The sequence below is a fragment of the Eublepharis macularius genome, chromosome 14 (assembly GCF_028583425.1).
Source record: "Eublepharis macularius isolate TG4126 chromosome 14, MPM_Emac_v1.0, whole genome shotgun sequence".
NCBI lineage: Eukaryota > Metazoa > Chordata > Lepidosauria > Squamata > Eublepharidae > Eublepharis > Eublepharis macularius.
The window spans coordinates 50,085,540-50,104,016 of record NC_072803.1 but is presented as its reverse complement, the minus strand read 5'-3'; the positions used below and the strand labels follow the sequence as shown (position 1 = coordinate 50,104,016).

General features: G+C 42.7%; 1 protein-coding gene across 2 annotated transcripts in view; it reads left to right on the top strand.

The window, feature by feature from the left end:
• The window catches only part of WHRN (whirlin), a 175,003-nt gene that overhangs the window by 94,593 nt on the left and 61,933 nt on the right, over positions 1 to 18,477 (top strand). For both annotated transcript variants that reach the window (XM_054998355.1, XM_054998357.1), the window contains exon 4: positions 2,843 to 2,968. In XM_054998355.1, coding sequence (XP_054854330.1) covers positions 2,843 to 2,968 — 126 coding nt within the window. The remainder of the gene's footprint in view (positions 1 to 2,842; positions 2,969 to 18,477) is intronic.

Sequence of the window (18,477 nt, the reverse complement as noted above, 5' to 3'; positions counted from 1 at the left end):
GATGCAGATGCTTGCACAGGTGAAAAAGAGAAAGAATAAGACTCAAGCAAAGGAACTGAAAGCTGTGGCAAACTGTGCGTATTCTGGTACTGGAATTAATTTTAGAAATTACCTGAATTAAGGAGGAGTGGAAAACAGCACAGAATGAAATTCTGAAACTGCAAAGGAACGGACTGGTTGGGGGAAATGTGCGGATTCCTAATTGTATTCCTCTCTACAGGACTGCAAGGGGCAGTACACAGTGGTCTGGTGCTGTCCCATCTCCATGGGCTCTCATAGACACTTTGTACTTTGCCTTCTCTGATATGCCGGACTTTCATTTGTTTGGCAGGAGAAGAGACAGTTCCTGTATTGTATAATTCATCTCTCCCTCCTCCTGTGCTGACTTTCTTCCTTTCCCTCTTAGAGCAGTAACAGTTTCCCCCAGTGAGGCCTTGAAATGCTGAGACTGGGGGAAATGTCCTTGCCACCTTGCTTGGTTAGCTGTTTCAGATTCCTTTAATGCTGTCATCTGTTGTCACTTAGTTCGTAGAGGTCACTTAGGGTCACTTTGTGCAGCTACTGCTTCAGTTCTGCGTCCCTGACTGCTGGGAGGCACAGGGAGATGGGGTCAGCTTGTAGGCCACATCACAGCAAGGTATTCTCTTTGTGGTTTCAGGTGTTAGAGTAAAATATGGGCTAGTTCCTACGGTGGGGTGTGTAAGGGAGCACTGATATACCAGGGGTTTCTTTGCAACTCTTCCAACTAACTTTCCACTCCACAGGACAATCAAGAATGATGTGCTTCAATGTCCTCAGTTTCTTTTTTTAAAATGATGTGTACTAATGGAGATTGAGTACAATTGTTGCATCACAGGGTTTATCATTCTAAAACTTGGTGAATAGCGAACCTTCTTGTACAAATGAATTTGTTATCCTTCTTCTAGGACTGGAGTACTGATATGGGGTACTCTGGTCCTGGACTATTTGTAAAAGTAAAGAAGGGTGAGTAATTAGTTTTGTTACCCAAATAGAAGGTCTCCTTAATTAGTTAGGGGAATTAGTGTTAAGGAAACAAGCCAGAGGGGGTAACTGGGATTCTCTAACTATGTCTACAGGGATTATTATTCCCTTAGAGAACTCTCAAATAAATCAGGCAGAGATGTTCAACCAGAAAGGTTTTTTTTATTCAAGGAGCAATAAAAAGGGCAATCAAACAAGTGAAAACACACACAGCACACATATGAGGCTAGTTAAGAAAACAGAGAAGGAAAATGGGAGAGAGTAATGTGGGATAGGGAAATAATTACCAGTCCTGATGAAGAGGGAGGTCCACAGAGGCAGCGGTGAGAATGACCAGCGTTCCACAAAGACAAGAGGAGGCTCAAGCGAACTTGAGGGTGGGTGTATAGATCCAGAATGCACACACTTTGAGTGGGTGTCTAGAGAGTCCAATTATAGGGCAAAACGTACCCTGGGAGCAAACTGAGTCCTTTCCTCCAAAGACAATGACTTAATGGTTTGTCCAGAGTCAGCACAAAAGTTGGGGGGAAATTGATAAGTGTGTCCAGGGCAGACTCCTAGGTGTAAAAAGGTGCTTGATGAACCAGCAATTATTGGATGGGAAAAGCTCCCAGGTTTTGGGTGCTCAATCAAGGTAAGTGGTTGAGGGGAAGCGAAGCCGGGTGTGGATAAGTCCAGAGTTCCTCTTGGAAACCTCATTGCAATGCATCTCCCTCTGGGGTATGGAAGGGCCATCAATCAGTCAGCCACATATGACTCACGTTCTGGTAGTTTTCCGGGCTCCCACTGGTCTGGCACCTGCTCTAGGCCAGGCAGTGCCTTGTGTTTATGGCATATGAGGAAGGGGCATTTATGATATTATATCCATGAAACTGCCCTCTTGGTGTGAGAGGGGTCTGACTGCTAACAGGATATAGAACTAGGAGCCTCAAATCAATTCTCTGCCAAGAAATGCAGTGGAGACCATGGCCCAGTCATGCCCCCAGCCTGTTCTGCCTCACAGAGTTGCTGTGAGAATAAAAAGGAGGGGACAGAATCATGTATGCGACCCAGAGCTCCTTGCAGATAAGATTGGGATTAACTAAATAAATAAGTAAATAACAACAGCAATATTTGATTTATAACCTGTCCTTCAGGATAACTTAACACCTACTCTGAGTGGTTTACAAATTATGTCATTATCCCCACAACAAACACCCTGTGAGGTGGGTGGGGCTGAGAGAGCTCCTAGAAGCTGTGACTGCCCCAAGGTCACCCAGCTGGCTTCAAGTGGAGGAGTGGGGAATCAAACCCAGTTCTCCAGATGAGAGTCCTGCTGATCTTAACCACTACACCAAACTGGCTCTCAAAATTACACTATTTATGTATTCATGTATGAATGTATTTATTTATAGTCTGCTTTTCTTGCCAGGACGCAAGGCAGATTAGTAAATGCAATCAACAGGATGGGTCATCCAATAAAGAGTACAATAAGATTTTGATTGTAGAAATTTGGAACCAATCGGAAGTCTGAAACAGAGGTGAAGCAAAGCATATTTTTAAAAGAATGATTCACATTAACAGTTCACTGGTTTGTATAGGAAATTAGTATATGAAACCTTTTGATAATTAAAACATCTTGTTTGTAGTTCTGAAGTAAATGTTTAAAAAGAACAATAAATCAATAATCTGCAGAATCAAAACTACTTGACAAATATCTGACCAGTCAATTGACTACATTATTTTAACTGGTCAGTTGGCTAATCTTAACAGTGCTATTTGAGCCTTGTTCCTTGTTTGATTTTTTACCCTCTGAATAAGTCTAAAGTACTCCCAAATTAATCACCCTTTCTTGGCACAGGTGAACTTGGTGCTGAACGAAGGGCGGTCTCTGGGCCTCATGATCCGCGGAGGAGCCGAATATGCCCTTGGAATTTACATCACAGGCGTGGACAAAGGCTCCGAAGCAGAAAGCACTGGCTTGAAGGTGAGTAAACCTGTTTTGAAAAGAACTGGCTGTATCTTGTATAGGGGAAGATCTATCGCTGGATCACTTCTTTTTTTTTTTTGAAAAATTTTTTATTGGGTTAGAATCCGTTATTTTTACATTTACATTCAGTTTTTCCCAAGTTTTTCGTTTCTAACCCCCTCCCTTTCCCCCCTTTTGTTGACTTCCAACAGCTTTCCCACCCTTTGTCTTTTTTCCCTTACTTCTATTAATTTCCTCTATCTAAAACAGATATACATTCTCCATTATATTAAGCAGTACATCCTTAACTACTTTTCTTGTTGTATACCCAAACTGTAAGCCCTTATTTCCATCTTGGATAAACCATTTTTAAATGTTTCTACATATCATAAACCTATATATCATAAACCATAAAAATCTTACACTCAAATCAAACAATTTGACTTATTCTCTATATATTACTCATTCTATCTTTTTATGGTAATTCTATATAGCTCATCACATAGTCAATCAATTTGACTCTTCTGTATATTCAGTTTGGTGCATTATATAAATCTTATCAAAGAAAGAAAATACTGTTAGTTACTCAATCCTTATATTTAAACCTTGTCATTAATTATTTTCTATCAATGTTCTATCTATTAACCTATTATATATCTATATATATATCAATCTGTTAATCTAACTGCTTATAAATTCACATTTATCTCTTCCTCCCCCGGTAAAGTCACCCCCCTCTACTTCAGTACTTCAGTAGTTCTCAAACTGCCACAGTTTTCCTCCCACCTCCCATTTCTTCTCCAGGTATTGTTTCAGCTTCTCCCAGTCTATGTTGAACTGCCCTGAGTCCAGATCTCTCAGTTTTCTTGTCATCTTATCCATTTCAGCCATGTACAGCAATTTGTAAATCCAATCTTCAATAGTTGGCACTTCTTGTACTTTCCACTTTTGCGCATACAGAAGTCTAGCTGCTGCTGTCATATAAAATATCAACGTCCTGTGTTGGGCTGGAATTCCCTCCATTCCCAAGTTCAGTAGCAGGAGTTCTGGGTTCTTATTTATTTGAAATTGTAAAATTTCACTCATTTCTCTTATTATTTCCCCCCAGTACTGCCTGGCTACCTCACATGACCACCACATATGATAGAGGGAGCCCTCATGCTTCTTACATTTCCAGCATTTATTAGAAGTGTTCAAATTCCCTAGCGCAATCTTCTTTGGTGTCATGTACCAACGATAGATCATTTTGTAAATGTTCTCTTTAATATTAGTACATGTCGTTGTCTTCATTGTAGTTTTCCACAAGTATTCCCATGCCTCCATTGTTATTTCTTTATTAAAATTTATAGCCCATTTCACCATCTGTGTTTTAACTGTCTCGTCCTCGGTATACCATTTCAACAGTACTTGGTATACCTTGGATATTCTTTTCTTGTCTTCTTTAAGAAGGGTCTGCTCTAGTTCCGAGTTCTCTATTCGTATGCCCCCCTTTAAAGAGTCCGAATTGTATAAGTCTCTAATCTGTCTGTACTGGAACCAGTCATAATTAGGTGATAGTTCCTCTTGCGTCTTTATTCTAAGTTTAGATGCTTCAGTTTTAGTTATTTCTTTGTACGTTAAACATTGTTGTTCATTATCAACAGCTCTCGGATCTATCACCTCATATGGAACCACCCACAAGGGGGTTCCTTCTTGTAGGTAAATTCTATACTTCTTCCAGATTGTATATAAACTTCTCCGTACAAAATGGTGCAGGAACATCGAGTTGACCTTTACTTTGTCATGCCATAGGTATGCGTGCCATCCAAAAAATTTTTTATATCCCTCTAGGGCTAATAGTTTCTTGTTCTTTAGTGTCATCCACTCTTTCAACCAAACTAGGCAGATTGCATCATGATAAAGTCTCAGGTTGGGCAGTTGCATTCCGCCTCTTTCCTTTGCATCTTGTAAAACTTTTACTTTCACTCGAGGCTTCTTGCCTGCCCAAACAAAATCTGATATTTTCCTCTGCCATTTTTCAAATTGTTTAGAGTCTCTGATGATTGGTATTGTCTGTAGCAAAAACATTACTCTTGGTAACACATTCATCTTAACTGCTGCAATCCTGCCCAACCATGACAAGTTCAGTCTATTCCATTTGATCAAGTCTCTCTCTATCTGAGTCCATAGTTTTTCATAGTTATTTTTGAATAAGTCTATGTTCTTTGCAGTCAGTTCAACTCCCAAATATTTCACTTTACTTGTTACTTCACAATCCGTTGTTTCCATTAACAATTGTTGTTTCTGCTTAGTCATATTTTTACATAATATCTTTGACTTCTTTTTGTTAATATAAAAACCTGCCAAGTCTCCAAACTCCTTGATCTTATCTATCACTTTTGGCATGTTCTCCGATGGGTCCTCTACAATTAACATTATGTCATCCGCAAATGCTCTGACCTTGTATGAGTAGTCCTTTATTTTTATTCCACGAATTTCCTCATCTTGACGTATTTGTATCATCAGAATCTCCAATACTAAAATGAACAACAATGGAGATAACGGGCAACCTTGTCTTGTTCCTTTACTAATCGTCAATTTCTTAGTCAATTCATCATTCACTACAATTGCTGCAGTCTGGTCTCTGTAAATTTCCTTAATTACTCTGATGAATCTTTCTCCCAATTGTAGCTTTTCCATAGTGGCAAACATAAAGTCCCAGTTTAAATTGTCAAACGCTTTTTCAGCGTCTACAAAGAAGAAACCAACCTCTTTGTCACAACGCTTATCATAATATTCAATAGCATTGATCACTGTCCTTAAATTGTCTCTTATTTGTCTGTCTGGCAAAAAGCCTGCTTGTTCCTCCTCTATGACTTCCGAGAGCCACCCCTTCAGTCTCTCCGCCAATATCTTCGCAAAGATTTTATAGTCATTGTTAAGTAGTGATATAGGTCTATAATTTTTCACGTTAGTCAGGTCTTGGCCCTCTTTTGGGATCAATGATATATTCGCTTCACTCCAAGTATCTGGAATCCTTTGATCCCTGAAAACTCCATTCATCACCTCTTTTAGGAATGGTGCCAGTTCGTTGGCCATTGTCTTATAAAATTTAGCCGTAAGTCCATCTGGCCCTGGCGCCTTTCCTAAATTTGCGGATTGTATTGCCTTGCTTATTTCCTCGTCAGTTACTTCACTGTTCAACTTATTTCTCCAAGCTTCCGAAATTTCTGGAAGTTTGGTTTTCTCCAGATATGATGCTATTGATTCTTTGTTTACTTCTTTTTTATTATACAGCTTAGCGTAGAATTTATAAAAGGCTCTACTAATGGTAGTCTGCTCCAAATACGTTTTGTTATCTTCACATATTTTATTTATTATTTTCTTTTCCCTTTTCTTCTTCAATTGCCATGCCAGGTATTTCCCAGGTTTGTTAGCACCCTCAAACGCTTTTTGATTCAGTCTTTTAAGATTCCACTCCAATTCTTTATTGCTCATTGCTGTTAGCTGTTCTTGAAGTATTTTAATTTCCTGGTATACCTTCTTTTTCCCTGGTCTCTTTTTTAGCTGTATTTCTTTGGCTTTTATTTTCTCCTCAATCTCTTGTCTTTTCTCCTCTTTCTTCTTTCTTGCTCTACCATTTAAGTCCATTAGTATGCCCCTTACAACCGCCTTATACGCATCCCAAACTTTGTTGGTTGGTACTTCTTTATTCACGTTGTATTGTATAAAAAACTTTGTCTCTCTTCTCAGTATTTCCATATTCTCTCTTTCCTGTAACAAGTCCTCATTTATTCTCCATGCTTTCCTTTTTCTCCTTTTTCCAAATTTCCACATAATTGGGTTGTGATCTGAGCCTACCATCGGCATTATTTCTACCTCCTTAGTCCATAACGCTAAGTCTTTTGAGGCCCAGATCATATCAATTCTTGATAATGTAGAATGCCTTGCAGAATAGAAAGTAAACTGTCTACTTTTAGGATATTCTCTCCTCCATACATCTTCGAGAGTCTCTTGTTGAATCAACTCAAAAAAAAGCTTTGGTAATAGTCCTCTTTTCTTTTGTGCCGTTGTAGTCTTTTTGTCTAGCTCCAAGTCTGTCACTCCATTGAAGTCTCCAGCAAGAATTATCTGGTCATATACAAGATCGTCTAAATGCTTCCTTAAATCCTCGAAGAAGCTTTCTTTTGCACCGTTAGGTGCATAAAGTCCGACTACCAACACTCTCTTTAAATTCCAAATGCATTCCACTGCTACAAATCTAGCTTCCACATCTCTCATAACAAATTTTGGCTGTAGCTCCTCTTTTATATACAACACCACTCCTCTTTTTTTCTTGTTAGAGGCCGCTACAAATTCTTTGCCCAGTTTTCCAGATTTTAGATATTTTACATCCTGTTTTCTAATATGGGTCTCTTGCAAACAAGCAATATCACATTTTTGTTTTAGTAGCCAATGAAAAATATTTTTCCTCTTATTCGGTGAGTTTAGTCCATTTACATTCCAAGATAATACTTCACACTCCATACTCATAGTTTTGTTGGTAAGTCTTTTTCATTGTCCTTAATAAATCGCTCCATCTCTCGCTCAGATCTGATGCGTTTTTTTGCCCCTCCAAACTCAAAGGACACTCCTTCCGGTAGCTCCCATCTGTACCTGATTTTCATGTCCTTCAAATCGCTGGATCACTTCTCATCTCCGTGCGCAACAATTAGCCATGAGGACTGAATATTGCCATGCACATTTCTCCACATTTGGTATTGCATAAGTCAGCACTGCAAATTGCAGACAAGTATGTTTTACAGTACTTTGGAGATAAGGCAAGTGGCCATTGGCAGACCCATGTGGTGCTTGTGTACAGCACGGAACAACTACCACATGGGTGCAATTTGAATCAATCTCTATGTGACATTTCACATTGGAGCAATTAAATCATATTGGAGGCTGACTTTGTCCTTTGCTTCCTGTTTTGTTTTGTTTCATAGTGTTCTGTTATGTTGGTGATTCAAATAGCATGAGCCTTTTGAATATCGGGACCCATGGCCACTCCAGTTCATGTGGATTTTAGTCATGTGTTTCAGTCCTGCCTCCACATTCAAACATTCTGAGATGCAATGTATTGTCGAAGGCTTTCACGGCCGGAGAACGATGGTTGTTGTGGGTTTTCCGGGCTGTATTGCCGTGGTCTTGGCATTGTAGTTCCTGACGTTTCGCCAGCAGCTGTGGCTGGCATCTTCAGAGGTGTAGCACCAAAAGACAGAGATCTCTCAGTGTCACAGTGTGGAAAAGATGTGACACTGTGACACTGAGAGATCTCTGTCTTTTGGTGCTGTCTCTGACTGGTTCAAACAAAAATTGGAATATAGTCTCTCTGTCTGTCTCTTTCCCTCTCTCAAAATGAACCAGTTATCTAGAAGGCATTCTGACAGAATCACTGATAGATTTTCTCAAGTGTCTGATGTTCTAAACTAATATGGGTCATTGTTATATAATGGTTAGTGTTGGGCTAGGACTGGGGGGGGGGTGAATGAAATCCTGCTCTCAAGTCATAGTTGATTTATGGCAATCCCTGATGGTGTTTTCATGGCAAGAGACTAACAGAAGCAGTTTGCCATTGCCTGCCTCTACAGCCCTAGTCTTCATTGGAGGTCTCCCATCCAATTACTAACCAAGGGCAACCCTGCTTAGCTTCTGAGATCTGGCAAGATCAGGGTCGCCTGGGTTATCCAGGTCAAGGCAAGACTGGGAAAACACAGATTTAAATCCATACTGTGCCATGAAGCTCCCTTGGTGGCCTAGGTCCAGACATTCTCTCTCAGCCCAACCCACCTTACAGGGCTGTTGTGACAATAAAATGAAGGAAGGGGAGAACCATGTGCACTGAGCTCCTTGCATTAAGGGCAGGATTCTTAAAAGACAGGCATAGCTCTGCTCTCCAATTTTATATTGCCTCCCACAAAGTTAGTAATAGAAATGTTTTAAATAAATAAATGATTTCCCCCCCCCTCTAATACCTAAAAATAAATCAGTAAAATGAAGCTTGCTAGGAAACAGCCACTCATCTGTCTACTCATCATGACAAATAATATCATGTCCCTTACGCTGACATTTCACAGAAGAAAATAGAGACGCACTAAATCCTTGTTCTTATTTATTTATTTATTTATTTATTCAATGTATATACCACCCATCCCAGGGGCTCTGGGCGGTGAACAGTTAAAATTGATAAAAACAAAAACTAAAATCAATATACAAATAATAAAACAAATTAACAAGGTGCAGTGGTGGGGAGAACCTTCCCCACCCCAAAGGTGGGAGGCCGACATGGCACCGCTAAATCTTATGCTAAAGATTGCTGCCCAAGGCCACCCCCATTACCGAAGGCTGAAGGCTATTCATCATTTGGCTGCCCAAATTGTTTGTTTAGCCTTCAGCAATCCTGTCCTCCTCTGATTTAAAACTGAAGGGGATGATGCCTCTGTCATTTAAAGTTATACTGGGGGGGCCCAGGATTCTACTGTAATTAATTACCGATCCCACTAAATTTTAAAGGATCTTAAAAAATTAAATAAAGGCCTTTCTACAATAATTTCAAAACACATGTACGACCAACGTTACAAATATAATCTTATGCTATGTTTTAGCATTTCTTCAACTCTGCTGGGTATTTGCTAGTTTAAAACTTTTGCAAATTTGCCTTTATATACCCTATTACACTGTTTATTGAAATGTCTTGCTGTACTGACTCACATTGTGTAACCTGGGTTCAGTGTCAGTGAGAAAAGCGGACTATAAATAATGCGAATAAAATAAATAAATGCTCCTGGGCTTTCCGCCAGGCTGATTCTTAAAGAATTGGCCCGTTTGGGGCCCAAATTGGCCTGGCACAAAGCGCAGGATTACTCCTGTGGCCTGTGCAATGATGTCACTCCTGGAAGTGATGTCGTTGCGCTGTGCTGGGAGCGTGCTTCTGGAGGCCAGTTCCCCTACCTTTTCTCTCCACCAGGCGTATGGGTGGGGGGTAGAGGGTGGGAGCGGGTGATCCCCTGCCCCCACCTGGAACTGGCAACTCTAGCACTGGTGATGTGCATATGTTGCCAGTGATGCGCTGATGTCACTCCCATGCGCCAGGAAGTGACATCAGTATGTCGCTGGGGACATTCTACTGTTTCTCAGAAACCCATGCACCAGGCCTTCCCCTCTTTCTCCCTCCCCAGTTTCTTCCACTGATGCCTGAGACCTGATGGGCATCGGAGAGAATTAGCAGGAGATTGGCCTCCATAAGTGAGCGCCTGGGAACTGTACCTGGCTCACCAGCATCACTTCTGGTTCAAGCCAGAAGTAATATTTTGCAAAGTCTATGGTAAAACCATAGAGTTTTTGAGAAATGCCAGGACGTCCCTGGCGATTAGCTGCCATCACTTCCAGGTGCATGGGGAATGAAGTCAGTACATCGATGGTGACATTGTGGCAGTGATGGCAAGCCTAGCTGTGAGGGAGTGACTAGCCTAAGGTTATCTCATAACTCTGTCTACGCATTACAATGGCCCTTTTCACACTCATGGTCAAAATCACAATTTCTCAGCAGTTGACTCGATCGTGGTGACTTCTGATTTGTACGTATGCATTTTATACTGTCCGCTGCCTATTCAATTGTGCGTCCGTTTTTTCATTTTACACTTATTAACAGGTACCGGTCCAGTGGCGGGCTTTGTGGGCTTTGGATGTAACGTCACTCTTTTTTTTTAAGTTTGAGCATGCACTGTAACAATGTGATGATGTGACATTGCTTCTTCATTTTACTACAAAATCCCACCCCTCCCTGTGTTCTTCAGTAGTTCATCAGCCCTGTATCTCCCCCAAAAGAATTTCCTTGCAGGTAGCAATCTGTTTGGGGATACAAAAAAGTCCCAGGTTTAATCCCCGACTCACAGCCTCTTCCCAATGCCCTCCCCCCCCCCACCCAGCCCTGCAGAGCGAGTGCACCTGCTTCTCCGGGGTGGGCGGGCGGGCTGGAGCTGCCTCTTCCTCCTGCCCAGCCTCGCAGAACGAGCACACCCAGCTTCTCTGGGGCAGTGCAGCAGCAGGCAGGTGGGCTGGAGTGTCGCTGCCTCTCCCCCCCCCCGCCCAGCCCCACAGAGCGATGTGGCTCCAGGCCGCAGCCCAGCCTCGCAGTGCAAGTGTGCCAGGCTCCTCCATTACGTGTGATTATGGAGGAAGGATAAACAACGCAGAAACTTTACTGAGTATTTGATCTATTTAAAAATAAATGTAATCGTGCAAATGCATGCGGGGTTGAGCTGAGGATGGGAGCAACTTTGGGGTCCACACTGACCAATCAAAAAGTGAGAAAGAGGAGTGGGGGGAGAAAAGCAAGAGAGGCATTCATACTGACATTAATTGCAACAAGCGCGAATGGACAGCTGATTCAAAATTGAAGTCGCACTATGTGCACAGGGAGAAAAAGCAGACAAAGAGCGTGGTCGCGTCCTGTGTCTACCACAGTAGTCTGAAAATGCTGAAAATATGGGATGCGAACCAGGTACTGAGACGATGGAAAAACCACGTGTGAAAGAGTCCAATGTAGTGTTTGTTGGGGAACTCCAGAAGGACTTTGTGTCACACTTGCAATTGGAATTTTGTGCCTCCTAGATGCAGACCAGCTTTTTTGTTTGCAGCTACCGCATGCCAGAAGAAGCGGCTTTAGCCTCCTCCCACCCTCGCGGTTTCTGCCCTAAGGAGCTGCTATTGGCTCAATTGCAAAAATCAAGTTACTTACGTAAGTTTCATAAGGCAGCCAATAAACCTCGAGGGGATGGTTTGAGGATGCAAAAACAGGAGTGGGGCGAGGATACAGCTGCTTCTCCCTGTGGGCACAAACTGAAAAGAGCTGTTGTGCCTTTGGGAGGCACCACATTCCTATTGCCCATGTGGTACAAGTCCTCATGTTGTTCCTTGCCACACACAAGGACTGTGTAAAGTGTTAGATGGCTCATCAGTGGGGATTCGAACCCAGGTTTCCCAAGTCCTTGATAAGCACTCCCATCACTGCACCACTGTTATTTCTTCACACAGAAGCAGAAATCCAATGTGTTTGGCAGGCTTCCTTCAAGTGCACCTGCCAGGTCACATAAGACCATTGTTCTGAAAGCAAATCTGTTTGTACCCTGTAGCAGCTTTCCCTCAATTCAGCTCCTCATAAACCAAAAATAGCTTCCCTGCCGAAAGAGCAAGGAGGGTGTGTGTATGTGAGCGCGTGCATCTCCTTACTGAGGAAGTATTTTCGTTTAGTTCTTGATCAGTGCCTGTTCGCCCTCAATGCTCCTTTAGCAGCTTGGGAGAAAATTGCTTTCCCCTCCCCCTTTCCTGGTTCATGTAGATTCCCGCTTTTGTAAAAAGGTCAGCAAACGTGAAGCTGCAAGCAGAACATTCAGAGCACCAAAAAAGAAAGAAATAATATCCGCAGGCATTGTAAGAATACCACCTTCTAGGAGGAAGCAATTTGATGTTTCCGGCTGACCGCAATATGTATCATTATATCTGCCTTCCTCTGTCCGTTCACATCCATTTTAGAAAGGAGGGGATAATGAGAGACGAGGCTCCCTGTCTAATCTCAATGATAGTTTGATTCCTGCCCACTGCCCTGAGGGGATTTTGTGTGTCTTCTCTTTCCATAAGTCCATGGAACTTGGGTGATATTCATGGTGTTATCTCCTTCCCCCCTCACAAGAATCCCAGGGAATGGGATTTGCTTAAAATCAGTATGATGTAATGGTTAGAGTGTTGGTCAATGCCTTACAAGATCTGAGTTCAAATTCCTACTCAGGGCCAAGCTACAAGTGACGAATGACACTTGAACAGCAAGTGGATCAAGTGGAGCGCAAGTGGAGGGCGAGTGAACAGGGAGAAATACACTTGCCGTTCAAGTGTCATTCGTCACTTGTAGCTTGGCCCTCAGGGATTCCAAATCTTTCCAAATTGGGCCCGGTTTGGGTTAAAAACCTGAATCAGAAACCTGAAGGGCACATCCCTAGATGTCAGTTCCAGTTCTGCACTGGAAGTGATGTCACATATCACATCCCCCTCTACACTGCCCTACTGAGCAACAACAGGGACTAGGGCGGCCAGTGGAAGAACTGGTAGCCCTATTCAAATCCCCAAATGCTGAAAAGTCTGCTTGTCCTTAAGCCACAGGAAAAGATGATAAAGATGATAAAGGGTACAGCGATGCCCTTCTCTGTCAGCATGAAAGTGGATCTCTGTCCCTATTGCAAGGGTTGAACAGATCATTAGAAACCAAGGCAGTGCCACATGCCCTGGCTGGGCAGTGCATTATTAATCAACAGAAGGCATTTGGTGACAGCGCACACTGGTTAATGTCACGCCAGAGCATGAGGTCTTGTCATATGCGTTGGGGAGACTAAATCTAATGAGGATGCCAAGTCTCCTGACATCTCTTGGTCTCCCTTGGCTCGTTCTCCATCTCTCAACTCCTTGTTCCAAAAGGACAACGATGAACAACTTCTGACAGTTCATTAACATTGCATAGCTATCTGTTGTTTTGGTTTAAAAAAATGTTAAACACACGCACACAGAAACCCATGAAAATATAATCCTCTGTACAGGCGAACAATAAAAGATTCAGAATTGCAATAAAATTCTTGAATGGAATTTGGGTTTCCCCCCCCCACATCCCCTGGCGTCTTTTTAGTGCCACTTGGAAAGGAGCTGGCCAGCCACGTCTTATTTTAGAAGCGGCAAAGCGTTCCGAAATGGATTGCCTGCTGTTTTAAAGAGGCCCTGGAGAGATTTGATCATTATGCGTTTAATTCAAGGCTCCTTTGGCCTGCTGTGCGTTCCGTAAGTGCCCGGCGATGTTTGCAGCAATGGGCTACTGCGGTGTGTGTGTGTGTGTGAATTGTTGAGCTTTCTTTGGGGATAGCCTGCTTAATAGGACGCTGGAAATGGTGCCGTTCTGAAGCTGGGGAGTTGTGGCAAAGAGTGTCATTGTGTTTGTCCTCACGCTGGTGCTTGGGGCACAAGAACTTGGACCCATGATATACAGATGGAGCTCCTGCACATGTGAGGCTTCTCCATTGGCTTAAACACTGGGGCAGCTCTGTATAAGCAATGGGGTAAATACCCAAATATCAATGATGAAAATGGATAGGACTCGGAACTTAATTGATTCCAGTTATTGTTTTGGCTAGCATATTGCCACTGCTGCATCTACACAGCATTGCACAATGTTTTGAAATCAGTCAAAACTTAAGCAAACCTCTGCTGGATCAGCCCAGGCCCATGTCCTCCAGCACTCTGTTTCCCACAGTGGGCAGCCAGGTACTTCTAATAAGCCACAAGCAGAGCATGAAGGACCTCCAGCGGCCAGTAATCAGAGACATACTGTCCTGTACTCTACCACTGCTCATCAATGTCTGAAGTTTTCCTACAGCCTAAGGAAACTGCCTCCAATCTGAATGACTCTCTTAGCACAGGAAGATGCCCTTAAGACCTTAAGTGGCCATTCATATTGCTCGGGCAGCAACAGTCTTAAGAGCAACATACACTACTGTAGAGGACAATCAATTGAAGCCTCCTCTTCCTCGAGCTCTCCTCTGCACCTAGGGTTGCCAACCTCCAAGTGGGGCCTGGAGAACTCCCAGAATTCCAACTGATTTCCAGACTGCAAAGATCAGTTCCCCTGGAGAAATGCTTTAGAGGGTGGACTCTGTGGTATTGTATCCCACTGAGATCCCTCCTCAGGCTCCACCCTCAAATCACCAGGAATCTTCCAACCTAGAGCTGGCAACCCTAGCTGGAGGAAGGCTTCACACTTTGCTAAGCAGAGAGGTAGGATATAAGCCAATGTGGGTCTGAACATGGATGATCCATTTAACCATCGTATCTAATAACCACTAATGGACCTCTCCTTCTCCATGAATGCACTGATATCTTTTAACGCTGTCTAAGCATGTGCCAATCACAATGTCTTGTGGTAGTGAGTTCCAAAAGTTCTTCATTCCAGAAATTCTGTGGGAACATATTGGCTTTTTGTTTGTCTTCATGTGCTTCCCATTTGTTATACTGAGTGGCCTAATCTCTAGGATACAGCCAAAGAGGGTTTCCTAACTTGTCCTCGATGTAAAGTTGCCAGGTGCTGAGGGCAGGGAATTCCAGCCTCCATCTTCTATTGCCCATCCTTGTGTGAGGAGCAGGAGGAAAATGGATGGGGCAATGGCACTGATGTTTTGTTGTCACTAGCAGGTGAAGACCTGGAATTGACAACATTTTCCCCTCCTGTGACTCTATGGAATCTGGCCAAATCTCTGTGGTATTTACCATAGAATTTGGGGGTTCCTGGAGCATCGTAGGAGGGAGTAGCCTGGAAGTGACATCAAAGTGTCAGCTATACATCCCTCAACCAGGATCATCCTCCAAATAGGTAGCATGGGCCTGGACCTGGTATCCCTACTTGGGGGAATTTTCTAACTTGAAGAAATGCTTCTTTGCTTTGCTTACATGTTTAGTGAAAGATCACTTGCTTTGTATGCCAAAGGTTCCAGGATCAGTCCATGTCATGTCCAGTTAACGGTATTGGAAATTACCCTTCTCTGATCTTGGACAGATGCCACTTGTCAGAGGAGACTATGTTGAGCTACGTGGACCAATGGACTGACATGGTATGAGGCAGCTTCATTTATAATCGTAGCAAATATTACAAAGTTGTCCTAAGTCTCCAATGCTTGCTCCCATCCTGTAGCATAGTGGTTAAGTGGTTGGGTTGTGTGTCAGCACTCTGCTGGTTCAAATCCCACTACTGCCTTGAGATCAGCAAGTGGCCTTGGGTAAGCCACTCCTCTCAACTCCAGCTCCCCAGCTGGATTGTGGGGATAATAACAACACTGACTTTGTTCACGATTCTGAGTGGGGCACTAAGCTGCCCAGAAGGGTGGTATATAAGCACACTGTTGTTGTTGTTGTTGATGATGATGATGATATCCAAAAGAATGAAATGTGGACCGTCTCCTGGCTCAGAGATGCAAGGAGAGCATTACAATTGCCACTATTCATTTAGATGGTGTTATTTTCATGTGGTGTAGTTTTTAAAAACAAAATCTGAATGTCATTTTATTTACATTGATTTGAGCCAGCTTTCTTCATTGTCCAACTTTCACATCCATACATAGTAATGGGGATAGTTTGGATTATCTTAATTTTAGTACCCAGAGACATCTTTATCTTTCAGGATCTTTTCTAGTTCCCTCACAGCTGCTCTTCCTAGTCTCAATCTTCTTCTAATTTCTTGGTTGCAGTCTCCCTTTTGATTGATGATTTAGTCAAGGAATAGAAAATCTTGAATAATTTCAATTTTCTCCTTGTCAACTTTAAAATTGTGTAAATTCTTAGTGGTCATTATTTTTGTCTTCTTGATGTTCAGCTGTAATCCTGCTTTGGTGCTTTCTCCTTTAACCTTCATTAGTAGTTGTTTCAAATCTTCACTCTTTTCTGCCAGAAACGTGGTGTCATCTGCTGTCACAAACCCACGTCAAACTCAGGCTTGGGCTGACCTTCCCATACCCTGAGGTAAAACTTCTCCTCATTAAGCCTATGAAGCTGTATACTGGGCCGGGAAGCCTCTGGTAGCATGGTTGATGTTAAGCTTCAACTTTCCTTCTTGTCCCACCCTTAAGGATTATTAAAAATGGTTACCCAGCCAAGTCTTAGTAGGGGACAGATCAGGGGTTTGCACTTCCTTTTAGCAGAGACTGGCAAACAAGGTTTGGGGAGGTTCAAAATGTAACAGAAGGTTTATTTACAGTTGGTGAAGTCAGAAGGTAGGCAGGCAGGTGTTTGAACTGAAGTAACAGAAAGGTTTTTGTACAGAAACTTCACTGGTGTGAGGCACAAAACACTTGGTTTCTTTGAGAGGTTGGCACTGCTTCACAAGTGTTTCACTTTTTACACACAAACACAGCACAACTTTCTCTCCTCTCCAGACCTGAGGGTGCTCCAATGAGTCAAACCCTTACTAGATTTTGGGCAGGCATTATAGTTATGAGCTATAACCCTTTTCCTGGTGCTGAAAGGGAGTCTCCTTTCTACCCACTTCCTTGGCCCACTATAATTCCCAGATCTCTCAAGTCTAAGCAGGAGTTAGTGCTGGTTTTCCCCACTTTAGTTGAAAGACTAGACGTGCTTCATAAACATTACTTCCTCTCACAGAGGATTCTCTGGCTGACCCTCTCTGGTCTAAAACCAGGCTCCAACTCCCTCTCACTCTCTTGTTTACCCTCCAACTCCAACTGTCAGCCCCTCAACATTCCACCCCCAACTGCCATTTCAGGCTAGCCACATGGGGGCGGGGAAGAAACATGTCAACCATACACTTACTGTCTGGAAATCTCAGCATCTGAAGCTGAGTCCGTCACATCTGCATATCTCAAATTGTTAATGTTCCTTCCACCAATTTTCACTCCACTTTCTTCTAGATCTAATCCAGCTTTCCTTATGGTATGCTCTGCATAGAGGTTGAACAGGTAGGGAGATAATATGCATCCTTGTCCTGGCAGAATAAATCTGTCATTATTCTTCATTCGTTTTTCTGTAAACCCCCCTCCAAAAAAACCATCTTCTCCACCACATATTTTTTCTTCCCTTCTAATCTCTTCTTCTTATCTGCTTTGTTCTTTTAAAGTAATGAAGAAGCAGGGGGGGGGGGCTCTCATTGAAGATGAGGCCCAATGCTGCTGCCTTTGATATATACATGCCAACCCTTTCTGCCTTATTAACTTTCCTTTACCCAGCAGCATCTTGCATCCTTTGGCAAATCTCCCACTGCAAACGAAGCAAATGCTCTTTGTAAAACATTCACATGGTGGGAAGGAGAAGTTTTCTTCCCCTCTCCATTCCTTTATTATTCCAGAAAGTTGTTTTGCACTGTATGTAGTTCCCCAATTTCAGGCTAATATTGCCAAGATCTGTATGCAGAAGATTCAACATTTAAAGGGCTGGTTCCCACCAAGTGATACCAGCACTCTTCCTGAGAATCTGGTAGCCCTGCTTTGTCACATTTGAATGGGCCTCAGAAGGTGGTTAAACATAGAGGAAAGAACCAAGCTAGCAAATCTCGAGAAACAGCAACAAAAGAGACACAAAGAGAAGATGCAGAAAGAATACTAAACTGTCGTTGCAGCACCAAAGGGACGGCAGTGGATCTTCGTTTGGCTGGTAGTGCAACATGAATTATGAAAAAGTATTTGGTGTTTGTTGCTTCTACCCTCCTCCCCACACACATTGCCATCCCACTTCCTCCCTGCACTCCCCCCACCACAAACCCCCCTTTTTTGTTAACCTAATATTGATTGTTCATTCTCTGGGTGGGGATTGCCCTTGATAGCACCTAGCACAATATTAATGCTAAATCAGTTTTGGGGTGCTGCCATCCACATTGCTTTCTGTATCGCTCCATCATTCTTTTAACAACTTAAAACTCTCTGTATCTCTGCTATGCCAGTGTGCAGGTCTTTACAGCATCAGTTGCACAGCAG